The following is a 27,653-nucleotide window of genomic DNA, read 5'->3' as shown; positions in this document are numbered from 1 at the left end:
AGCGAAAAAAGTATTGGCAGGTGGTCGGATGCCAATGTTACCATCGGCTGCCAGTTGACGCAGTTTACTGTGACAGCTTCCTATCATACGCGTAGGGGCGTCTCCGTTTATTGTGCAGAACGTGGTTTCTTCTATTTGATCAGCCAACATCTCACCCCTACTGTCTGCCTGTAAGTTTGAATGCCATAGATCGAGATGGGCATTGAAATCGTCTAAGATAATGCGATTATTGCCAATGAGTAAGGCGCTGATATTAGGGCGGTATCCACTGGGGCAGCAGGTAGCAAGAGGGATGTAGATGTTGATGATTTCTAGGTTTGCATCGCCTGACCGGACAGATAAGCCTTGACGTTCTAAGATACTGTCCCTGCGGCCCATGTCGGGATCAAATAAATGATATTGCACAGAGTGGTGTATGATAAACGCGAGGCCACCTCCATTTCCACTCTCGCGATCTTTTCTGTGGACATTATACCCAGAACAAGTCTGCAGAGCAGATCTTGCTGTGAGTTTAGTATCTTGAATCGCAGCAATGCGGATGTTGTGCCGCTTCATGAAATCGACTATCTCCGCGATCTTCCCAGTTAATCCATTACAGTTTAACTGCAGAATTCTGAAATGCAAGTGGGGAGACATCGTCACTCTGGGAGTAAGTGACGGGTGACTACGCCTGGGTTGTGAAAGGCTAGGAAGCAACTGTTGTTGTGGCTCTGGGACTGGACGTCCTTGGGTAAGCATTGGGGTACCCGGTATGTTTGGGTTTGCGGCCTGGCAACAACCGTCGGGGTGTTGCCGTCCCGGAGACGAGAACATCTAGGAAAGTGGCACCGTCCAAGGCAGGAGCTGCATTGGGCGGATGTCGCAAACATGTATATTCTGTGCTGGCAAACGGTGCAAAAGCAGGTAGGGACTAAGAGCCTGTTTCCCTGACCTACACGATTGCTGCCGGAAAAGAGGGGGAAGAAGGAGGTTGTAGGTATGAGTGGGAGCGGCCGTGTGAGTTGGTGGTGCCGGGGGCGCGAGCAGCAGTGGGTACTTGTTGTGGCTTGCTGAGCAGCGGGGCTGCTGGAAGGTAGGCGAGGGGCGCTAAGGCGTAGACTATGGGACGCCCTTGGGCGTAAACAGCAAGGAGCCACAAAAGAATTATAAAAGTTACGTGGACGTGGGGTTTTGGGATTTAGCCCAGAACTACCTGTCCGATGCAACCATCCCTTGCACGAGACACACTGACAAGACTATGACCGTCCTAAAAAGATTCTTTTCCGGCAGACGCAGCAAAATCATTTCTCAGGACCGGGGTCAGGAGACGGACCAGGATTGGATTCGATACCTTCCCGGAGCAAGAGAATATGGAGCAGCCCCGCTGCAAGGAACTGCTGGGAGGATGATAATTTGTGGGAGGGACGCAACAAATTAAATGGGGTTACACTGAAATGACAGCCCTTGGTCGGAAAAAATCCCGAGTCGCTCCGGTACATAGAACCGACTGCCTTGGGAAGCGCCATTGGCCTTCTCGTTACCTTCTATTCATTTATAACCGAGAACCGAGTACAGATGTATGGTCCTGTCTGAGTGAAGTCTATCCAACGCTTCTTTGTATTCCAGAACACTTCTTGATGAAGTGCTGTTTGAAATGATTGCCTTGATTGCCGCCCGACTATCAATGTATATATTGACGAAGTAAAACAAAATAAGTACTTGGCGCGAATTGCCTCCTCTTCCAATTTGCGTCGTTCCTTTTAACGTTCCCAACGAGTTGGCCGGATGGGAACTACATCTTTTATGCCTACTCTGACCGATATCTGCAAGGCGGGTATACACTCGGAGTGCTCGCTAAACCACTGCCGAAGCGTCCCTGCCTAGGAAATCTTTTTTTCTAATTGAAAAAACTTGTTTCTATGTTTAGATATTGCTTTGGCCGGGATTTAAACCCATGATCCAGTTAAATAAAGGAAACATCTAGCTAAAACTTAGGGCGACATGTTATGAATTTGGTATTGAAGAATTAGCGATTTATAATCGATAACTTTTCGGTTTGATATCGACGTGTTTTAGGCTTGTTATCCATTTCTTACCAATGAATAATCGGTTTGCTAAAGATATTGTCACGAATATTAGCAAAACTAAGGAGTGCTGCCGTCTCTAAGCCGATGCTAAGCAGTGACGTGAATGCACATCAATAATTCAATCATTATGTATCTACATAAACAAAACAATAACTGCGTCTACATATATGTACCATGTACGTATACGAGCAGCGGAGAGTCAATGCACTAACACATGCATATATGTATCTGAGATACTCCTATAAGTATGCAATGAGAAAAACTATAAAATTGTGCAATTTTAATTATAGCTGAGAAGTTTGAGAGCTCATGGACAATGCTAGTAGATTCTAGAAAATGCGAACGAGGAAACCAAAGAGTATAAAAGGCGACAGATGTAGAGGCGCTGTAATTCAGTTTGATTTGAGTTGTCAAGCAGTTACGACTAAGACGATATCTAGCGAGCAATAGCAGTATTATTTTGAAAGTCAGTTTCCTTTAAGCTATCAGTTTGGTTATTAAGCTATTCGTTGCACAGTTTGAGTGTTATTGTGAAGTATTTTAATAAAGGCCATTTTTTCCATTATTCAATATTGGAGTTATTTATTCAACAGTTTAGCGATACGAACCTAGCAAAAGGGCAAATAAGAGGATTTGCAGAAAATTCGTTACAATTGGTGTCAGAAGAGGAATTGTTGAATAAATTCCAGAGGACAACAAGGACATGGCAAATTTCAGTGAATTGAAGATCCAGCAACTAAAGAAGGAGTTGGAGAGCCGTGGATTGAATACAAGCGACGTTAAACTTGAACTTCAGGCACGGCTACGAGAGGCAATGGAAGCAGAAGGAATTGATGTGGAAGAGTATGACTTTCATCTCGATGGCGAGGAAATAACAAAAATGGAAGAAACACCGCAGAAAATGGCGAACAGAGACCTGAACATGATATTGGCTGCAATATCGGCACAAATGTCCGAAATGTCATCACAAATATCTACCAACATGTCATCACAATTGGAATCGCAGGAGACACGCATAACATCGAAGATTGAAGCACAAGAAACGCCTATGTCAGAAATGTCGACACAGATTACATCGAAGATTGAAGCACAAGAAACGCGTATGGCAGAAATGTCAACACAGATTACATCAAAGATGGAGACACAACTGAAAGAACAAGAGGCACGCATAACAGTACAACTCGAAGCGCAAGAGGCGCGTATATCATCAAAACTCGAAGCACGTATGGACGAGAAAATAACGCAGTTTGAGGAAAAAATCGAAGCCGAGGTGGATGCTTTGAGAGGTCGTATACAAGAGTTGCAATTAAACCGCCCAGCTGTTTCAGCAAGCAATCCAAAGGTAAAAACACCATCCTTTGACGGTTCTGTTCCTTTCCAGGTCGTTAAGCTACAGTTTGAGAAGACCGCAGCAGTGAACAACTGGAATGCGGAAGATAAAGTTGCTGCACTGTTCGTGGCATTGAACAATTCCCAAAGGAGAACGGAACAATTATGAAGCATCAGGCTGCTGTAGAACGACGTTATGGAAGCGAGCATAGGAAACAGATATTCCAAATTGAGTTGCACAACCACTACCAAAAAGCAAATGAGACATTGCAGGAGTTTGCTTCAGATATTGAAAGTTTGGCTCATCTTGCAAATGCGAATGCACCCGTGGAATACACTGAAAGGGTAAAAATCCAGAGTTTCATAAATGGCATACGGGACGTGGAAACGAAGCGAGCTACATACGCAAACCCAAAGCTGACATTTGCTGAAACGGTATCACATGCATTGACTCAGGAAACGGCCTCACTATTGAGTAAACCAGCATACAAAGCTCATCGTGTGGAAGTGGAAAGACTAGATTGGGTAGACACAATTTTGGAAGCACTGAAGGGATCACAACAGAAAAATTCCGGAGTTATTAAATGTTTCAAGTGCGGCAACCGAGGTCATATTGCACGATTTGCAGCAGCGGTCCCAATAGCTCCAACAATGTGGGTGGTCGTAAACGCAGAGCAGAAGGTGATGAGCAAATCTCCAAGACCACTCAATCGTTAAACTAAATCGAGTCAGCCGCAAGGGGCGACAGCTGGCTCCCGCAATTGAATGCCCCATAATCTCTATCTCGCAGATTGGAAGAAGATCGAGCAATCTTACTGTTGGAGGACATGTGGACGGAAAGGAACGTTTACTGACTGTAGATACGGGTGCATCTCATTCCATCATTCGAGCGGATTTAGTCAACAAAAATATAGGACCATTGCTTGGAGTAAGATTACGTACAGCCACGGGAGAGGACACTCAGGTAATTGAAGAAGTAAAATGTGCAGTCGCAATTGGGAACGTCACGGTAGTACACAATTTTATAGTGGCAGAAATTGTTGATGAAATCATAATTGGAGTGGACTTCTTAATCGACCAGGGCATCAAGATCGACATGCAAAGCAAGACGATGCGATATAAAAACATGGATGTACCACTTAATTTCGGCTACGGGAGAGGCTACAGCAGTAAACGAGTGCTGGTGGAAGAGAGTCAGCAAATACCACCAAAATCCGAAGCAGTCATCTGGGCAAAGGTTGATGGAGATTGTGGGACAAACAAATTGTGGGTTGTCGAAGCAGCAAACAAATCAGCACTAAACATACTTGTAGCAAAAACCGTGGCTATGACAAAACAAGATGGACGTATTCCGGTAAGAGTAGTCAATGAGTTCAAGTCACCACTCAAACTGACTAAAGGAGCTATTTTGGGAAGATGCAAGAGGCTGAAGTAGTTATTAACTGTGAACAGCTCCAGGAACACGTTTCAGCTAGTAATACTGATCTCTCAAATGACATCACGGCATGGACGCAGGGGCTAGAGGAAGCATATCAGAGTAAGGCAAAACAACTGCTCCTAAAGTACGCGAACATATTTGACCACGATGATTCTAAACCAGGCCGCACCAACGTTGTGAAACATCAAATTGACACTGGAGATGCGAGGCCGATCCGTCAAGCTCCACGTAGTGTTCCACTGGCGGAGCGGGAAGTTGTGAGTCAAATCATTCAAGAAATGAGCGACAGCAGCGTCAGCGAACCATCAGCTAGTCCATGGAGCTCATCGGTAGTACTTGTAAAAAAGAAGGATGGAAAAATGAGGTTTTGCGTGGACTACCGGAAGTTGAATGACGTAACGAAAAAGGATAGCTACCCATTGCCAAGAATTGACGACACTCTGGACTCGCTATCTGGTACGAAATGGTTTTCCACGCTGGACTTGAAAAGCGGCTACTGGCAAGTGAAGGTGAAGGAGGAAGATAAAGAAAAAACAGTCTTCAGTGTCGGTGATGGTCTTTGGCAATTTACAGTGATGCCTTTTGGACTTTGTAATACACCAGCTACTTTTGAGAGACTCATGGACCAGGTACTGAAAGGACTACATTGGAAAACATTCTTGGTGTACCTGGACGACATCATCGTATTGGGCAAGAGTTTTGATGAACATCTTAAGAACTTGGAGGAAGTTTTCCAGAGAATAGCTGGCGCTGGTCTGAAGTTAAGTCCCAAAAAGTGTACGCTGTTTAAAAAGGACGTAAATTATTTGGACCACAAGGTAACGACAGAAGGTGTCTGTACTGCCTCTAGGCAGTAAAGGATTGGCCAAGACCACAGAATCTGCATGAGTTGAGAAGTTTCCTTGGGCTGTGCACATATTACCGCCGATTTGTACCAAATTTTGCCAGCGTAGCCCATAGTCTCCACGAGCTAACAAGAAAAAATAAAGCTTTTGAATGGAAGAAGGAGCAAGAAGTAGCTTTCCAAACATTGAAAGAGCGGTTGTGCACTACCCCAATGTTGGCATACCCGATTCCAGGAGCAACGTTTATTCTAGATACAGATGCGAGCGGATATGCTATAGGAGGCGTTTTATCACAACTGGTCGATGGGCAAGAGAAGGTAGTTGCATATTACAGCCGTTCAATTGGAAAACCAGAGAGGAACTATTGCGTTACACGGAGAGAGCTGTTGGCATTAGTAGAGTGCATTAAACATTTTCACAAATACCTCTACGGACAGCGATTCCGTGTCAGCACAGATCACGCAGGCTTCTGCAGTTCCGTAATCCGGAAGGACAATTGGCGCGGTGGATCGAGCGACTACAAAGCTATGACTTTTCCATTGAGCATCGAAAAGGTAGTACCCATGGAAATGCTGATGCAATGTCACGAAGATCATGTAGTCTGGAATGCAAGCACTGCTCAAAGGCCGAGGCTAAAGAAGACATTATAGATGTCCGGCTAATGACTCTAACGTGTACGGATGAATGGGACAAGGAACAACTAAGAAAGTGTCAGCTGGAAGATACAGATCTGTCACATGTTATGCAAGGGCTCGAACGAAACGAAAGACCAAGCAGAGAGGAGATGTCAGCAGAGAGTCCCATTGCGAAGTCATATTGGGCACAGTGGAACAGTTTAGAATTGATATCCGGTTGCTTGCATCGAGTATGGGAGAGTGAGGATGGTCAATTCAAGAAGAAACTGATAGTTGTTACCAGGAAGAGGATTCCTGACGTGCTCAGCGAGCTGCACAATGGTCCAAGTGGAGGTCATCTTGGAATCACGAAGACACTCGAGAAAATTAAGCAGATATTCTATTGGGTTGGTTGCCGTCAGTCGGTCACCGAGTGGATTGCCAACTGCGAGGTATGCAACAGAGCGAAAGGGCCCAAAACCCGAAGTCATGGCCAGATGAAGCAGTATATTTCAGGTGCACCATTTGAAAGGATCGCCATGGATGTCGCAGGTCCATTTCCTACTAGCAACCGCGGAAACAAATACGTACTGGTGGTTATGGATTATTTCAGTAAATGGCCAGAGGTATACCCAATCCCAAACCAAGAAGCAGAAACAGTACCAGAAGTGGTTAAAAACGAATGGGTTGCAAGGTATGGTGTACCAATGGAGTTACATTCTGACCAAGGTAGCTGTGTTCCAAGAAATGTGCAAGAAGTTGGGCATTCGAAAAACACGGACAACTGCATTGCATCCTCAGTCCGATGGTATGGTGGAACGCTTCAATAGAACATTGGAGGAGCATTTAAGGAAAGTAGTAGACAAGTACCATAAGGACTGGGATACACACATATCATTATTCTTGATGGCCTACCGATCGACAGTACATGACACAACGGGACAAACTACCGCAAAGGTAATTTTTGGCAATGACTTTCGACTGCCAGCTGATTTGAAGTATGGGATAGATGCCGATGCGGAGAGGAATGTCAAGAAATCTACTGGTGTCTTGGAAGAAGAGCTGAGAGAGATACACGATCTGGTAAGGCAACGAGCAAAGATTATGAGTGACAAGATGAAAGCGAAGTACGATAAAGCAATTAATTCGGAAGGGTTTCAGGAAGGAGATTTGGTGCTGCTATACAACCCACAACGAAAAAAAGGTTTGTCCCCGAAATTGCAGTGTAACTGGGAAGGCCGATACAAAGTTGTAAAACGAATCAACGATGTAGTGTACCGCATACAAACCATTGGCAAACCACGAACCAAAATGAAAATGGTTCATTTGGAGAGGCTAGCAGCGGTTAAATCGAGAAATTTGTCTAATCGGGACGATGAGACTTAGGTGGAGGGCAGTGTCACGAATATTAGCAAAACTAAGGAGTGCTGCCGTCTCTAAGCCGATGCTAAGCAGTGACGTGAATGCACATCAATAATTCAATCATTATGTATCTACATAACCGAAATAATAACTGCGTCTACATATATGTACCATGTACGTATACGAGCAGCGGAGAGTCAATGCACTAACACATGCATATATCTGAGATACTCCTATAAGTATGCAATGAGAAAAACTATAAAATTGTGCAATTTTAGTTATAGTTGAGAAGTTTGAGAGCTCATGGACAATGCTAGTAGATTCTAGAAAATGCTAACGAGGAAACCAAAGAGTATAAAATGCGACAGATGTAGAGGCGCTGTAATTCAGTTTGATTTGAGTTGTCAAGCAGTTACGACTAAGACGATATCTAGCGAGCAATAGCAGTATTATTTTGAAAGTCAGTTTCCTTTAAGCTATCAGTTTGGTTATTAAGCTATTCGTAGCTCAGTTTGAGTGTTATTGTGAAGTATTTTAATAAAGGCCATTTTTTCCATTATTCAATATTGGAGTTATTTATTCAACAGTTTAGCGATACGAACCTAGCAAAAGGGCAAATAAGAGGATTTGCAGAAAATTCGTTACAATATGTTATCGACGAGGTCTAGACGGGTTATTGATTTAAAACAAATTTGTAAATTTGATATAGATAACATAGATAATCGATGAGTAATAAATTTGGTATCAAAGAAGTGATCGATATATAATCGAAAAGCAATCGATTTGTTGTAAAACCGTTATCTGATTGTTATCTCAAATTTATCGATTTAGTATCGTTTAGTTATCGAATATTTACCGAATATTTATTGATATGTTATCAAAAAGTTAACAAAAAGTAATCGATTTGATTTGACAAGCTCATGACTCGGCGATCACGAGCTGACAACAAATCCATAAGAAGCCGACGCAGCTGTTCTCAAGAGATCCGAAATGATTTATTTCTGGTTGAATTACCCTTCTTATCGTTCTACTACAACCCCTGAGTTATCAACGAGGTGTAGACGCGGGTATCGTTGAAAATAAATTAATAGATTTATAGTAAATTTATAGATTTATTCCAGGGGGCCCTTAACGCCACAATAGAGGTGAATGGCTGGCGCAAGGGATCTCGAATGGCGGACGAGGCGATACATGTGTACACAGATGGATCCAAAGTATCGGAAGGAGCTATTTTTAAATTAGGCTTGACCTATGATAGCAGATGTAAGAAGTGCGGGTTGGAGGAGGAAAAGATTGAGCACATTTTGCGCTCGTGTCCTGCGCTAAGACTCCAGCAGCAAGTGGCATAGGTCCTAGAAAACTTCTAGTATTTGCCAAGAGAAAGGAGTTATTTTATAACAAAGGTCCTGGTTTTTTATAGCTTTTTTCAGTTTGGTCGTTAAGTAGATTTCTGGTAACACTACGAACTTATTCAATCTATGTGAGGTTCTCCTGGACCGGCCAGTTCAACCTAACATACTATCGATATGAGAGTTTAACAATGAGTTATCAATTTATTATCGATTATTTATGGAAAAGTATCGTTTCGGGTAAAGTTGCCTTCTGCTTAAGCTTCAACCCGCGAACGAATTCTAAATAATTTAAGAGCATTGATTTTCTACCAATTTGTTTATAAATTTACAAGTAATTGGTAGTAGATGAAATCGGTTGAGGACACGCCCAATTTTTTCCAGTAGCTCTGAAATCTGTGTCTCTTAAATTTCACAGGAAGTGAGTCAAATTCTTCACATGTGCATTCGTTTATCGTGCCGAGGAGAGTAACGTATGTACGATTGGTTGCTTTTTTAAGTTGGCATAACTTCGTCATTGAAAAATGCTTGAGGAGTAATAAATTTATTAGAAACAGATGTGCATCTTAAAAAATTATTAGCGTAAAGGTGTGTTTCAAATTATATATAAACCAATTTAAAAGCCCTACTTAGATTTTCTATGTTCACTCACCGCTGGAAATGGACATTGTGCTGTACCTAGAGTAGATTGTTTCAAATCTTTTAAAAATAATCGAAGATAACGGTTGCTCTTAAAATTATTCCCAAGAAATTTGCACATGTCGACCTTGAGGTTGGCAAAAGGTACCCAATCCTTAGTTGATCGTTTAAACTTTAAAGATCCTTCCACTTCCAAGAACTGCAGCTCAACTTTATATTCAAATGTGCCATTGAATTTTTTTCTTCCATTGTGCTGCACTAAAATAAGTTCTATCTTTTCTACCATACTGTGGTCGAAAATTTTCGTTTTTGCGCTGGTGTATGATAGTGGAGCCTATTGATAATGAAAAAAAAAAAATAACAATTAAAAAAAAATAATATTTTAATTTAATTGTTCAATTTAGTAATTGAAAGTTTAGTTAAATACGTAAGTATTTTATGGTTGATTTCATTCCACATTGAACACAAATTGTTGTAATTATTTTGACTTGCAATTGGTGCATAAATGTTTGTAATAATAATTCGACCCGGTCCATTATCCATGAGTGCGCGAAGCGATTCAGTACTATGCGACCATTAAATAATATTTGGAACCAGCCATATGCAGCATAGCTAAGGAACCCTCTTTTGAACCTGACGATATATGTCACCTCCAGCTAACGCGCATCATCTATTGATAGAAAATGTGCGTAAAGAAGCGCTTCAAGTGGATATTTATTGAAACGTGATCACTCTGCATTCCTACCGTTATGCGCTCTTGGATTAATTCTCTTATACATAGATATGATTTTGCGCTGGAGCATTCGTTGTCAGGACATAAATGTTTCGGCGAGACCATTGATTTCACGTCTTAAAGCTTTCAATAGATCCCTATACTCTTTGTTGGTGTTGTTGTAGCGATAAAGAACATCTCGAGAACGATTTCATGTACCACATTGAACCTTCTAGGCCATCCCGTCCCCATCCCAAACCAGCCTTGGGTCCATGAGGAACTTGAAGTGGTCAGAGCCTCGGCTTCTAAAGAAACAGAAGAGAGCTATCTCTATAAATTGCGCTGGCAATCAGTTGAAAGAGGTGCGCTTCACAACCCCTTGAATAATACGACTTTACAAAAAAAAAAATTTGTTCTTTGTCCTAAAGTATATTTCATGATTTTCTGTTTTATTATAAACAAAAACGAAAAGAAAATACCTTTTTTTGGTATAAAGTTTGCTTTCGTAATATTTATAGTAACAATACTCATGGCTCTAGAGTGATAAACAACGATCAGGTGTTTTGTAAAAATCTAGAATAACTTAAATGTCGTCGCGAAAGTGTAAATATGAAGCTGATGCTTTTTTTTATATATGTGGGCAATTTATTAAAGTTCTAGATATAAAATATGAATTAAATACATCTCTCATCCTCTGTGAAGCCTCCGAAGCATATTTTGGCTGTCCTGTTTGGAATCAAGACAAGATATGGGTACCACATATTGCTTATACTTATTGTAAAATATGTTTGGAAGGTAAGAAAATTTTATATAAATAGTAAATTAAATAAAGTAGACATTTAGACCTCCCTTTCTATATTTTAGGTTGGTATCGAGGTGAGAAAAGATCTATGAAATTTGCAACCCCAAGAACCTGGCGAGAACTAAAAGACCACGTTAAAGACTGCTACTTTTGCATTGTGAATCCGAGTAAAAGACGTAAAGCTAAAAATGCAAAACCTATCAATTATCCTGATCTTGAATCTTCTTCTGCTCCAGCCGTACATGATCTGACACGACCAATACCAGAGCCACCGAAAAAATTATCGCAGAGAAGTGTATCATCTCTTAGTTCTTATAAAAGCAATGCCGATAAGGAGTTTTTACCGATACCAGAATAACCAAAACATCAAAAAAGTAAAGCAGAGCTTTCAGGCTCTTCTTCTTCGAACAACCTTATCAAGGCCAATATAATGAAAACATGATGGGAGACTATATTTGAGGTTTAATGAGGGATAGTACCTATGAACATAAAAGAAAAATAAAAGTGTGCACTTTTAAATCATTTTACACTTTTTTGTAAGTTATTTCGATATTAAAACTTAATAAAAATATTTATTTGAATTGTTTAATTTTCATTAAAACCACAGATTTTGAAAAATTTCGTTCAAGCGGTTTTCTAAATAGGAAAGCAAACCTTTTCATCCCATATATATTTTTTTTGTCAAATTACGACAGAAAGAATTAAAATTTAATGTTTTGAAGTCAAAGTCAAATTTTGTGTTGACCCGTGTAATTTGAGTATTTTAGTCGCCTCTTACGACAGGCATACTTGCTGGGGATATATTCTACGCTCCCCAACCCACTGGGGTCCCTTTATCCTACCAGAATGCGCTCCTTACCGCAAGTCGCTTTCTAATTTGAAATACTCGCCGTTTACATTGAAGTGTTCCTAGGGCTCTATATGTGCGTATATCAGTCGGTTTAGACTAAAAATTCTTTATAACACAAACTTTTTATAAGTTTTAAACTAACTTAACAAAGTGAAATTTAAATAATTACGACTTACCACTACACCAAAGAAATAAATAAAATAAACGCTTAATAACACTAATCTTTTTTCGAACATTTTGTTTCCACAATTTTTAAGCAACTCAACGAAGATTCATGGCAATTTGAATTCCGACTGCCATTGATTTTCCTAAAATTAAGCATTTAATATGAAATTTATGAAGAAACCCAGTAGTTGAATTACCTCAATTATGTAACAATCATTTTTTAGAACTGAGATTGAATTAAAAACTTAATTAAAAATTTTATGTATTTACATTAGAGCGCATGGAAAAAGCAACATTTCGTACCTCGAATATGAAATATTTTTGTATGGCAATTTTTAACTATAACAAAAAGAAGATAAAACTTGTTTAAGTAATTTCTTTATAAAAATATACCAAACGAACGATAAATGTGTCTTTAAACAAAGACATAATCTTTATGAACTTTGATATTCAAACTTTAACATATTTACTGCAAATACTTTTATAAGGGGCAAAAATCTAAATATCTCGGTCCCTGTCCCATCTAGAAAACTGTTTTATCCTAAATATTATCACCTAATACAGCCTGAAGTTTAGTTCAAAGCTTCAAGTCCCTGTATTATCCGCAAGTTTTCTGAATCTCGAAAGCAACATTTCAAAGTTCGGAAGTTTTTTTAATTTTAACGATCCCTGGACCACCTTACGAAAATTTCTTCCTCTGATGTTGCATTGTCATGGAGTTCTGAAGGATGTTCTTTGTTTGAAGAATCGAGCTCTACGGGAAGTTACTCAAATAACGATCGCAAGACTCAACATTTTGTTACTGCACATACTTTCTAAATATTTCGATCCCTGTCCCATATGGAAACCTTTCTTATCCTACATATTTTAACCTAAAGTTTTAGGTCTGTGAATTATCCGTAAGTTCATTAAAGCTCAAAAGCAAAATTTCCAAGTTCGGAGGGTTTTTGAATTGTCACGATCTCTGGACCACCTAGCGAGAATTGTTTTCCCTCATGTTGCATTTTCATGGGGCTCATGGGGTTTTGAGTTATGTTCTTAGTTTCCAGAATATAGCTCTACGGTCACTAGATTCCACATGTTGTAAAAGGACTTTCTAAATACCTCGATCCCTATCCCACCTAGAAAACTCTTTTATCCTAAATACTACAAACTACTGGAGCCCAAAGTTTCGTTCAAATTTAAGGTCTCTGGAGTATCGGTAAACTCCTTAAAACTCGGAAGCAAATTTTTCAACCTCGCAAGTTCTTTCAGAACTTACCCGATGCCTGGACTACCTAGCAAAGTTTTGTTCCTTCTAGTTCAATTGTCATCGGGTTCCGATGTGTTTTCCAAGTTTCAAGATTCTGGCTCTTACTCAAAACTTGATTGGGAGATTCTCCAATTGTGTACAATACAAGGATGTAAAAAAGGGGTGAGCACCAAGTACTCGTAAATTCGATGTGTAAACCTACAGATGTACATATAGAAAACAAGTGTTACACCACAACAGAGGTTACTTTATCAGAAACAAATAATTTTGGGCTTTTTGAAAAAGCTTCACCGGTATCTAATCGGTAGAAACCGATATCGACAAGCAATTGTTTTATTATTTACTATACGAATTATTATAGTCGCGCTATCGGTTTACCATTAGCTTGTTATCGCCAAGTTATAAGCTTATATTCGTTTTTTGCGACTTGTTTTCAACGGTTTGCAGAAGTGTAATTTTTTTATTGAAGTTTTATCGGCATCTGTTTCATAACAAACCGATGAGTCGTTGTTAATCAATCTATAATAAATTGCTAACGCTTCGATAAGAAATAATTTTTTTTTGAGGCAAAAGCGCTAACTTTTTGATAACTCGATAAACTTTCGATAAGTAATGTATATTTTCGGTAATAAATCGGAAACTTTTCCATAAAAAGCTGATAATTTTTGATAACATATCGATACATTTTGGATAAAGAACGGTTAAATATTTTATAAAAGAATAATAATTATCGACAAAAAATCGATAAATATTCGTTAACATATTGACATATTTTTGAAAACAAATCGATATTTTTTCAATAACAATTCTATAAATTTTTGATGACAAATCGATAATTTTCTAGCAACAAAATGATAACACATCTATATACTTTTGATAACGAACCGATATTTCGTCGAATGAGAAATCAAGTGCCCATCGATTCCCTTCGTTATCGTTAACATATTGTGACGAATATTCACATCACTAAGTGATACTAGCATCCCTAATCCGATACTAAGCAGCCACTTTTATGTACGTAAACAAATCAGTCATCAATCATCATGTACATACAAGGCAGAAGACAGATACTCACCATCAGCCGAAGTAGTACTCACATATACACACGCATATGGCTATGCGAGGGACTATAAACTACAAATATACATGTACATCTATGGCTGGTAACCAACCATGAAGTTCGCGAAGTTACTAGACCTTAGGAGAAATGGGTAGACGAGGCAACAGAGAGTATAAAAGCAGCGAAAGCTGAGTAATCAGTAAACAGTTTTAATTTACGCACGCTATTAGTTGTGGAGTATAAGTGTTTTTGTGAAGTACTTTCAAAGTAGTCTAGTAAAAACTATTTTGCATTATTGAATATTGGAGTTATTCATTCAACAGTTTAGCGATTCGAACGTTAGCAGAAATTCATTACAATATATATAACAAATCGATAACAAATCGATAACTTGTATATTGACATCGATAGCTATCCCATAACAAATCTTTCTCTGCCTTGTCTTAGCTTGAATTACGTTGTACACTTACGCTTACATTCTGCATAACCCCATATAGCATACCAATCCTACATGCTAAGCTAACACTACACGCTTCCAAAAACTACATATACGCTTACGCATACAATCTGGATTCCGCCATTCCGTTTAAATTCGCTGGACTATGTTGATGTCTCCGTAAAGCTCGTACAGCTCATCATTAAATTTTCTTCGCCGTTGCCAAGGCGTAGAGGTCCGTAAATCTTTCGAAGAACTTTTCTTTCGCACACTGCCAGAGCCCGCTTCATTTGATGTTGTCATGGTCCATGCTTCTAGAGTGACTTGTAGAACATGATTTTCGTTTACTGAGATAGAATTTTACTTTCCAATTGCCTGCCTAGTCCAAATTACCATTTATAGGCAAGAGTGATTATTTGCTGGATTTCAGAGCTAATGTTGTTGTTTGTGTTAATGCTGGTTCCTAACATTGCTCGAGAGCGACCCCTACCGAGTTAAAAAAATCCCATCCACACCCAATTGATGTGGCGTCAGTCGGCGCAAAATAGAAATGATTTTCGTGAATGCTAGGAGCCAACTAATGGATGATGTTGATGGTAAATATTTTAAATTCGGAGTTTTCAGTAGACACAACTGTTGATCAGCCGTTGAGCTTGCTGAATCTATGATCCATTCAACGGTTTGGAGTTTACAACAACAACTTTTTGGGCTATATTTGCTCACCTCTTATGATCATTTCATATTTCACTATTCCCTAATGGTGGTTTAGGAGTTTAATTTCTGCGAGTTTTTATTAATTTGTTCATGATTTGACACTTGGTTTAAAATCTGCTCAACACACAGTTCATGTAAAACACTCTGCAATTCAACTGACGTGTTTGCAACGTATCAAAAAAGTTTGTGTTCGTTAAAACGCCCATTGCAAGCATTTTCCGCCATCTCTTGCCAAATTTGGGTTATCTGGCTTCAGCATTGTGCTGTTCAGTTGTTTAGGTACATTATTCGTTCTATAGTAGCAGGCTGTAATTTCCTATCTTTAAAAGTCAAGTGCTGATATGATGAATCATGATGCTTTTTTCAGACACCCAGTTCTTGGAGTTCTCATGAACCGTTTTTTGAACAAGACATGTGTGCCTGGTACTTATTTCAGGCCGTATATGAACGCCAATACTTTAGACATAAACTCCATTCAAACTTAATAAATTTATTTCATGTGTTTTCGTAATTTATGCAGCATTCTTTCATTCATTCAAACTAAAACAACAATAATTAGGAAATAATGGATTTCTTAGAAGTGGCATTTAGTGAACATTGGAAAACATTTCCAACCATTTACCAAACACCAAAGACGACGATTAACGAGCTGCAGGAGCATTTAAAAGTTTCACTTGAAAATCCTTTGCGCACATCCTGTTTGACCTGTGGATTTGTCTTGGTGGTCCACTTACATGTAAAGACGACGTTGGCGTTGTTGCTGGCAGCAACTCTCTTATTTCTGCATCACACCTTATCAGCTGATGCATCAGCTGTTTACGGCAATAAGAATTTGAAGTCCTACTTATTTTCGTTCTCTCTTTATATAGGTAGGTATATGAGTGCACAAAACAACAAACTCATACAAACTTGTTGCTTTGGTTTTGTTTTAATCTGAGTTTATGAGAAAGTGACGCGTTAATTAAAAGAACCGTTGCTCCTTATTGTGCCTCGCCATTGACAAAAAAGGCGAAATCCTCACTGTCCAATGGGTCATAAATTCGTAAATTTTACAACAATCATTTCTAAGTAACCAATTGGTCATTATGAAGTGCACTTGTGCGGTGGCATTGTGGCTACTGCTGCGTTCACACTAAAGCGACCATTGCATTCCTGCATGTCCACCTCCATTGAAATCCTAGAATTTTGCGGCATATTTCTTTAGTTTTGCAAGGAGGAGGCTTAAGATGAAACATGCTTGGATGAGTAATACGCCGTGAGCACCGGATGTGCGAATCGTGTGACACAGTTTGAAGGACTAGAGCTACATACTCGTGTACTTATGTATGTAGTTATCTGCTCGATGTTTTTATGCAATGGTAGGATGATTTAAGGCGGGTAATGTGGATACTTTTGTTTTATTTTCAAGTGTTTTTGGAATATGCGCAATTTCTTTGTTCATCTCCTTTTATTTTAATTTTTTACTTTTTACAACTTCAACACTTAAATCTCTTAATGTTTACATTTTAGCTTATAAAACACTTAGCACAATAGATACTTTATTTCCGTAAAAACAAACAGATTTTTTAAGAAAACGTAAACTATATATTTGGCTTCTTCATTTCGCGCAGACACGCAACACCCTACCCCAGTTAACGATAGTTTCATAAGTTATGAGGGGTGATCAAAAAATATCGTGGATGTATTGCTATACCAGTAACAAAGTGCGTTAATAAAGAAGTATTGTTATAATTCTAAAAAATCTATCCATCTATTATTATACCGATAAAACTTCAATACGAAATTGACTACACACCTGTAACCTGTCTTTTAACAAGCCGATAAGAAACCAATAAGAAGCCGATGGCTCAGCTATATTAAGCCGATAGAAAACCGATAACTCAATAGCCGTGTTTTTCTTTACATGTATATATACAGTTATCGGTTTTCTATCGGCTTATTATAGCTGAGCCATTGCCTTCTTATCATCACTTATATACTGTTTAGGAGATCCATCTAGCGGCAATTATTAAAAACTCGCGACATTGGTAAATAACTCGCTACAAGACGGGTTGTAGTGAATAGCGGAGACGTGCACCTCTGTTGCTCATAGTGTATAACCTACAGCTGAATCAGCTGCGATAAATGGTGGACGCACACCATTTTTGGTCATAGAAGTGGAGAAAAGTGTAGAGATAAAATGGAGAGATTCAATTCAGTTGCAACTGAGTATAATGCATACTGAAATTTAGCAGTATTAATTTAATGCGCAACAATTCCATAAGTTAAGATAAATGCCCCTATTACCGTTAACAACTCAACTTAGTTGGGTTGTAATTAAAACAACTCAACTTTAAGACAACTCAACTCCTGTTTGGTATTACTAATTACAACTTTCAATTGAAGTTGAATTGATGTTGCCAACCTAAGAAAGTGATGATTTGACAGATAAATGAACAGCTGATCAATTTGTGGCGGAAATTTAAGCATTTGCGAAAGTGACTTTGTTATTAAAAGCAAAACGGATATTATATGAAATCTATTTAATAATGGCGAAAGTGTTGGTGATTAATATGTATTGTGTACAATATGATATGTCGCGAATACGAAAAACATTCGCGGGATCATTCCAATCCCTTGGAACTACCAAGCACCAAGTAAGAAAATGTTTAAGTGACAAATGATGAGCTTCAAATGAAGTTATTTTACAGATTTGAAAGGAAGCATTTTGCTCATTACTAAACACAATTAAGGACCATCTCCGCAAACGCGTTCGAGGGAAGGCTTTTCCCATATTTTAAAATTATGTCCCACGCTCAGATTCCTTGCTGATGACAGCTATCAAAAATGCTGTGGAAATGATTTTGGTGTTGGACTGGTTTTAGATATTATTGAGGAGCATATTTGTACGAAGTGGATTAAAACCATATTTTACTCTTAAACAGGATTTCCAGGAGTAGTGACTAGTATCAATGGGACTCACGTTCGCATAATTTCACCTATTTTGGCTGCATCCGAACTGCGGCCAGCCTCGTCCAACTTCGGAATGTCGCTCAATAAAGTCAAAAAGTTATTCAATGTAATTCTTCGTTTAAACATTGTTTTTTCTATAAATGTGTACAAAATTGTTGATTATTGTTTGATTAAAAAGGTTTAATTACCGGCTTTAAATTTTTTGTTTTTTTTTCCTGTAACGTTTCATGAGACCGTGCACCATCTAACTCTTATCAAAGGTGGTATCAAAAGACGTGTTTCGATCTCCGTTTTTAGGTTTCGAAAGCGGAAATTAAAAATTTATTTCTGTCGAAAAATATTTACAAAAACCGACAAAATGGCCCGAGAGGGTCCGAAATACGAAGCCTGATCCATATTTTTTTTGTACAGAACGATTTGTAAAAATAACCCTGGGTGCATCCAACGCCTTTCTGCATTAGTGTGTACAAAAAATTTGGCAAAATACAACAACCACATGAAAATTTTAACAGAAATGATATGACAGAAATGAAATTTTTAATTTTTGTTTTTGGATTCTAAAATCGGAGGTCGAAACGTGTCTTTTGATACCAACTTTGAAAATTTTTTGTTAAAAATTAGGTGGTGAACCGTCTTGTAAAACGTTACCTTTTTTCAAAACAATTGCAAAATTGTATGAGACAACTGCTAGTAATCAGTTGTAAGATTTTGTCGTCTTTGACAACTACACCAACACAAGGTTGTAAACGGTAATGCCACAAAAAGTTGTAAGACTATACAACTCAACCGACATTTTTTTTGACAGGTTGAGCTGTAATCTGTAATACCAAATTGCGAAATTTCAACCCAATCAGAGTTGAGTTGTGAACAGTAATAGGGGCAAATGTTACACACTTAGCAGACGATATAAAGTTTATGTGCATATGTTTATACATGTAAAAAACATACAGCTAATATCAATATACATAGGTGTGGTGCTTCGGCAATGAAAACGAGTAGTCCTATTGCGATGAACAAAGTTTGCGATCATAAGTCTCTTTTAATACCTCTCTTTAAAGATGGCTCACAATTATTGACACTACCGAAATAAGAATAGAGGGCCATTAGGAGTTTCTTCAGGGGTGCTCTTGGTTGGCAACTTAGTGAGCAGTTTTATGCAGATATGAGCAGCGAACAAAAATCCAACGGTTGCGTGGCAGGAGATGGTCATGAATAAAAATGCTCCACCGCAAAAAAGTGTTTCATCGGCATCCGAATTATCCTCAGAAGAAGGGGGGCTTGGCATAGCCAAAAACACTTGCAAAAGAAGACGTGTCGTATTTTGGTGCACCCAATCAAGAACACATTTGGCTAAAAGTAGTCGATTTCAGTATTTTGGAAAGAGACGGCTAAAATAATTTGTCAGTTGATGTTATGACACTGTCGAGTCCTTTAATGAAGACGAACATCTCTTAGCTAACATTGAACAAAATGAGATATCAAAAGACAAGTGGAATAAACTAGTCCGATAAATCGAATATTTGTAGCTTTGGATCCTGTCAAATATATCTAATAACTCTTTTAATCCAATTTCCATGTATCGCCTGTGAGGTGCCCTTTTCTTAGGTTCCAGAGAGCAGATAATTCAATAGCAACCTTTTTACAAAAGATATTTTGTTGATTCGAATAAGAAAATAGAAAATTACCAATCGGATTTATGTATATATCGAAATGCCATGCGAAAAGTAACACTTTTAAAATTTCTTGCGATTAAGCTTCGATACACTATATTTCAGCCTAACAACAGAACTTCCCTTTTTCAAAAACGCCCTTTCTAGGAATTTGGTTAAAAACCGCTCTATTTCAAAATTTGTTTCAAAAATCCAGTATTGTTGACTGTAAAACTGTGTGGGCCCACAATAACCTTTCTGTTTAAAATCGGGGTTATAAAGGCATAATGCTCATCTTGAATCTTTAGGCCCAATATAAGAGGAGGAAGATTTACGTTTTTTTAGAGATCTTGATTTTCATTAGCTACTAGGTGAAGTTTATAAATGTTCGTGCATTAAACTTTATCCTAAAATACCGACCGGACAAGTCAAATGTTTCTGAGACAGCGATGCCCTTAAGTGCTTCGCAGAGCTTCAGAAATCTACTCGGCATTTGCGAACATGTCGTGTGGGTGCAGCGACTGAAAATCAGCAGAGCAAACAATGATTCAGTTTGCGCTTATATGTACTTCCGGCAGTAAACGTTTCATCAGCGAATTCTATGCTAAAAATGGTTGGTTCGTACCCAAACTCTACGGGCCTTGTAATCCACTCTTCTAAAGGCAATTTTCATAAAAATCTAGTGAGGCACTATCAAAGCAGAAGTTTTAACACTTAACCATGTAATTCGAGCGCACCTCGTTCCTAAATGTCTTACAGTAAATTCAAATCACAACAAACAATCTTCGCCTTAATTGCAGAGCAATTTTATATGCGACAAAGTGTTCTTTTATCCGTCGACTAGCGGTACATTTGCTCTATGTGCGATTTTTGTATTATAAAAGCCAGTAAAACACCCATACATTGATAAAGGCGATCGTCATACAATTCGAGACAACGAACATTAAACGGTCGATGGTTGCAGTTTATATCCTTTTGCTTTCACAGAATGCAGATTGAGGATGATCCTCATTACTGGATGTCCTACAAATGTACGTTTGAATGTGTGTATGAAAAAAATAAATAAATTGATGCAACATAAACTTTAACGTTTTCCCTTTTTTACGAGTATTGTTCATCAGTAGATTCTCTTTAGAATTGTTGTTAGTTTTTGCTTTCGCGCCTTTGTCTTGTTTACTGTTTTTCATTTAATTATTAGAATTTTTTTTTGGAGAAAATGTCGCTTTGATGCGGAAGTGCGTAAGGACATTGCATACGTGAAATGAACATCCCCTATGATGAACTTTTGTGATCTAAATTTCAGACAGTGCAGCATAAAAGAAATGCCTTTACGCGCTGTCAAGGGCTGATTTGAAGGCGATAAAAATATGTTAAGTGTCGATTATCTTACCAAGAGTCTTCTCCATGATCTGGGGCACCATCAGTAGTAGACTTACTAGGTCTGAATCCGCACGGCTATAGAACCTTATATACGATATTAAGCAAGAAAGAGGTAAATAATAACGGCTATCTACGAGTAGCCATTGTTTGCTGAAAATACAACATTTTTCACGATTACCTTCAATTATTATTTACTAACTTTGTCTTATTATTTTTTATTTCAAAATCGATAGATACGATAGATATATGTACGTATGTCTGCAGCCTCAGGCTCATAAAATTACAGATATTGTTATATAAGCTATCTCATTGTTATATACATAATTTATTTGGCTTTTAAATAATTTTTAGTAAAACCATTAACAACGACTTCCCACAATAGATGCCCTTTCGTATATCCTTTTACTTGAACAGCAAAAGTAACATTTGGTAAAGACTGTGGCGGTTCCCATGACACGTCGAACTGGTCAAGTTTATAAGTAGTATGCTAAGACATTAAGAAACAAAAAAATTAAATTGGAAAGATATGTAAATAAAATATTGATTTTCTAAATGTTATATATATGTAAATATGCATACATAACTCTCCTTAGGCGAATTAAAAATAATTAGTTTCGAACTTAAGGTTGGTATTGAAGTCTAAAGGAAATGTTTAACTTAACTTCGCTCAAATGGCGGATGAGGTGTTACATGTGTACACAGATGAATCCAAAGTAGTGGAAGGAGTAGGGTCTTTGGTATACTGGGCCGGATATAAATAGATCCTACAAGCTGCCAGATTAGTGCAGCGTTTTCCAAGCGTTAACCAAAATAGTAGAAACACTGGAAGAGAATAACTTAAACTGCAGACGTATTAACTTTTATATTGATAACCAAGCAGCAATTAAGGCAATAATCTAAAAGTGGGTTAGATTGTAAACAAGTCCTGGAAAAATTGGGACGGGGAAAAGCATACATTTATATTGGGTCTCAGGGCATATGGGAACAGATGGGAATGAAAAGCGGATGAACTAGCTAAAAAGGGGCGCATCCCTTGAAGCTTGCTCGGTAGATGTCCCAATTAGATTGGGCGAGAGGTGTACATGATCGACCAAGCGGGAAATGCGTAGGTCCAAACGCGGGGATGTAAAGTGGCGAAGATTATGTGCTGTCTTACAACCTTAGACTAATAACAAAGTTCTTCTATTAATAAAAAGAGAGGTTAGACTCATGACGGGTATTCTGACTGGACACTGCCTTCTGATGTCACATGCTTTTAAATTGGGCTTGTCCTGTGATAGCAGATGTAAGAAGTGCGGTTTGCGCTTGCCAGGTTAAGACTCGAGTGGCATAGGTCCTAGGAAACTTCTAGTATTTGCCAAGAGGACGCAGTTATTTTATAACATAGGTCCTGATTTTTGATAGATTTTTTTAGTTTGGTCGTTAAGTAAGTTTCTGGTAACACTACGAACTTATGCAGTCTATGTGAGGTTCTCCTGGACCGGCCAGTTCAACCTAACCTACTATCGATATGAGAAGTTAACAATGAGTTATCAATTTATTATCGATTATTTATTGGAAAGTATCATCGATAACAAGTTTAAGCAAGCTATTGATTGTGAAGTATAAGTGTTATTGTGACGTACTTTCAAAATAATCTAATAAAGACCATTTTGCGTTATTGAATATTGGAGTTATTTATTCAACAGTTTAGCGATTTGAACATTAGCAGAAGGTTTGGAATAAGCAAAATTCCCCAGAATTCGTTACAATTGGTGTCAGAAGAGGAATTGTTGAATAAATTCCGAATACAACTTGGATATGACAACGTTAAGTGAATTAAGGATCCAGCAACTGAAAAAGGAGTTGGAGAACCGGGGATTGAATACAACCGGCAATAAGATTGAACTTCAAGCACGGCTACGAGAGGTAAAAACGGAAGGAATTAATGTGGATGATGATGTCTTTCATCATGATGGGGACAAGACAACAACAAAAATTTAAGAGAAAAACGAAACCTCGCAGACAGTTACGAGCACAGTCTTGAACACGATTTTGGCTGCAATATCTGCTCAAACATCGACAGTGTCATCTCAACTGGCAGAACAGAAGACATATATGGCATCCCTACTGGAATCGCAGGAGACACGCATAACATCGAAGTTTGAAGCACAAGAAACTCGTATTTCAGAAATATCGACACAGATTACATCTAGGATGGAAGCACAAGAGCGGCGCTTATCTTTACAAGTGGCACAAATGTCCTCGCAGTTAGAAGCACAGGAAGCAAGGGTAACATCAAAGCTGGAAGCGCAGGACACAAAAATTGTACAGCTCGAGGACAAAATTGATGCCGATATAGAAGCTTTGAGAGCCCGTATACAGGAGTTGCAAATAAATCGCCCAACAGTTTCAGCGAGTAATCAAAAGGTACAGACACCATCCTTTGACGGTTCTGTTCCTTTACAGGTCTTTAAGCTACAGTTTGAGAAGACCGCAGCAGTGAACAACTGGAATGCTGAAGATAAAGTTGCAGCTCTATTCGTAGCATTGAAGGGGCCAGCAGCCGAAATCGTACAGACGATTCCCGAAGGAGAGCGGAACAACTATGAAGCATTGATGGCCACTGTAAAACGACGTTACGGAAGCGAACACAGGAAACAAATCTACCAAATTGAATTGCAAAACCTCTACCAAAAATCTAACGAAACTTTGCAGGAGTTTATTTCAGACATTGATAGATTGGCTCATCTTGCAAATGCGGACGCACCAGTGGAATACACTGAAAGCGTAAAGATTCAGAGTTTTATAAATGGCATACGCGACGTCGAAATCATGCGAGCTACATACGCAAACCCAAAGCTAACATTTGCTGAAACGGTATCCCATGTACTGACTCAGGAAACAGCGTTACTTTTGAGTAAGCCAGCAGACAAAGCCCATCGTGCGGAAGTGGAATGACCAGAGTGGGTAGACGAAATTTTGGAAGCATTGAAGGGAACGCAGCAGAAGAATAATGATGCAGTCAAATGCTTTAAGTGTGGAATGCCAGGGCACATTGGGCGTTATTGCAACACCAACCCTAATAGTTCCAAACATGTGGGTGGTCATAAGCGCAGAGCTGAAAGAGATGAGCAAATCTCCAAACTAAAACGAGTCAACCGCAAGGGGCGACAACTGTCTCCCGCAATTGAATGCCCCATAAACTCTATCTCGCAGGTTGGAAGAAGGTCGAGCAATCTTACTGTCGGAGGACATGTGGATGGAAAGGAACGTCTACTGACTGTAGATACGGATGCATCTCATTCCATCATTCGATTGGATTTAGTCAACAAGAAGATAAGACCATTGCTTGGAGCAAGATTACGTACAGCAAAGGGAGAGGACACCCAGGTGGTTGGAGAAGTATCATGTGAAGTAGCAATTGGGATTACAATTGGGATACACAATTTTATAGTGACAGAGATTGTTGGTGAAATCATAATTGGAGTGAACTTCTTAATTGACCAAGGCATCAAGATCGAAATGCAAAGCAAGACGATGCGATATAAGAACATGGATGTGCCACTTAATTTCGGCTACGAGAGAGGCTACAGCAGTAAACGAGTGCTGGTGGAAGAGAGTCAGCAAATACCACCAAAATCAGAAGCAGTCATATGGGCAAAGGTTGATGGAGATTGTGGGACAAACAAATTGTGGGGTGTCGAAGGAGCAAACAAACCAACACCGAACGTACTTGGAGGAAAAACCCTGGCTATGACAAAACAAGATGCACGTATTCCGGTAAGAGTACTCAAAGAGTTCAATTCACCACTCAAACTGACCAAAGAAGCTATATTGGGAAGATGCCAAGAGCCTGAAGTAATTATTAACTGTGAACAGCTCCAGGAACACGTTTTAACTAGTAATACTGATCTTGACATCACGGCATGGACGGAGGGGCTAGGGGAGTTGACTATCAGAGTAAGGCAAAACAACTGCTCATAAAGTACGCCAACATATTTGACCAAGATGGCTCCAAACCAGGCCGCACCAACGTTGTGAAACGTTAAATTGACACTGGAGATGCGAGGCCGATCCGTCAGGCTCCACGTAGTGTTCCATTGGCGAAGCGGGAAGTTGTGAGTCAAATCATACAAGAAATGAGAGACAGCGGCGTCATCGAACCATCAGCTAGTCCATGGAGCTAACCGGTAGTACTTGTAAAGAAGAAGGATGGAAAAATGAGGTTTTGCGTGGACTGCCGCAAGTTGAACGACGTCACGAAAAAGGATAGCTACCCATTGGCAAGAATTGACGACACTCTGGACTCGATATCTGGTACAAAATGGTTTTCCACACCGGACTTAAAAAGTGGCTACAAGCAAGTGGAAGTGAAAGAGGAAGACAAGGAGAAAACAGCCTTCAGTGTCGGAGATGGTCTTCGGTAGTTTACAGTAATGCCCTTTGGACTATGTAATGCACCAGCTACTTTTGAGAGACTCGTGGATCAGGTACTGAAAGGACTACATTGAAAAACATGGCCATATCACGCAGCGTTGAAATGGCTCCTGCAGTTCCGTAATCCGGAAGGTCAATTGGCACGGGGGATCGAGCGACTCCAAAGCTATGACTTTTCAATTGAGCATCGAAAAGGTAGTACCCATGGGAATGGCGATGCAATGTCACGAAGACCATGTAGTTTGAAATGCAAACACTGTGCAAAAGCTAAGACTAAAGAAGACATTATAGATGTCCGGCTTATGACTATAATGTGTACGGATGAATAGGTCAAGAAACAACTAAGGAAGTGTCAGCTAGAAGATTCAGATCTGTCACATGTTATGCAAGGGTTCGATCGAAACGAAAGACCAAATAGAGAGGAGATGTCAGCAGAGAGTCCCATTGCGAAGTCATATTGGGCACAGTGGAATAGTTTAGAATTGATATCCGTTTGCTTGCATAGGGTATGGGAGAGTGAGGATGGTCAGGAAAAAGTTCCTGACATGCTCAGGGAGTTGCATAATGGTCCAAGTGGAGGTCATCTTGGAAGCAAGAAGACGCTCGAGAAAATTAAGCAGAGATTCTATTGTGTTCATTGCAGTCAGTCGTTCACCGAGTGGATTGCCAACTGCGAGGTTTGTAGCACAGCGAAAGGGCGCAAGACACGAAGTCATGGCCAGGTGCACCATTTGAAAGGATCGCCTTGGATGTCTCTGGTCCATTTCCTACTGGCAACCGCGGAAACAAATACGTACTGGTGGTATTATTTCAGTAAATGGCCAGAGGTATACCCAATCCCAAACCAAGAAGCGGAAACAGTAGCAGAAGTGGTTACAAACGATTGGGTTGGATGGTATGGTGTACCAATGGAGTTATATTCTGACCAAGGCAGGCATTTTGAATCAGCTGTGTTCCAGGAAATGTGTAAGAAGTTGGGCATTCGAAAAACACGGACAACTGCATTGCATCCTCAGTCCGATGGTATGGTGGAACGTTTCAATAGAACCTTAGAGGAACACTTAAGGAAAGTAGTCGACAAGTTTCATTAAGAGTGGGATACACATATATAATTATTCTTGATGGCTTACCGATCGGCAGTGCATGAAACAACGGGCCAAACTCCCGCAAAGATAATTCGACTGCCAGCTGTTTGAAATCTATATATATAAAAAGAAGTGTACATTTTGATTATTACTCCATAACTCGAGAACGGATCGACAGATTGCCATGAAATGTTTAGGAAAGATACAGGAAGGAGAGATGATGGTTAGTTGATTTTGAAATCCCTAATCGGTTTAGTCATATATATATAAAAATCAAATTCTGTGTGTGTGTGTGTTCGCTATGGAAACGTATTTCCCACACATCAATCATCGCCAAATTTTGGTTATGGGTTTCTTCGATCAACGGGAAGGTTTTAGGCTAAAAATAATTTCGATATATAAAAGGGGCGTGGCACCTCCCGTACAAATGGAATCTTTGGTACTGCATACCTTTGAAGGTATACATGCCAGAACATTGAAATTCAATGAGGAGTTATATGAGGTCAATCCCTAACACCACCAAGAAAATGCGGAA

General features: G+C 39.2%; 1 protein-coding gene across 3 annotated transcripts in view; it reads right to left on the bottom strand.

Moving 5' to 3' along the window:
* The window catches only part of LOC137242990 (uncharacterized), a 217,055-nt gene that overhangs the window by 3,313 nt on the left and 186,089 nt on the right, over positions 1–27,653 (bottom strand). For all 3 annotated transcript variants that reach the window (XM_067770205.1, XM_067770204.1, XM_067770203.1), the window contains exon 3: positions 9,656–9,976. In XM_067770205.1, the coding sequence (XP_067626306.1) occupies positions 9,656–9,976 (321 nt within the window). The remainder of the gene's footprint in view (positions 1–9,655; positions 9,977–27,653) is intronic.

The sequence above is a fragment of the Eurosta solidaginis genome, chromosome 1 (genome assembly GCF_040869045.1).
Source record: "Eurosta solidaginis isolate ZX-2024a chromosome 1, ASM4086904v1, whole genome shotgun sequence".
NCBI lineage: Eukaryota > Metazoa > Arthropoda > Insecta > Diptera > Tephritidae > Eurosta > Eurosta solidaginis.
The sequence above is the reverse complement of the archived record's forward strand: the minus strand, read 5'-3'. Positions and strand labels throughout refer to the sequence as shown.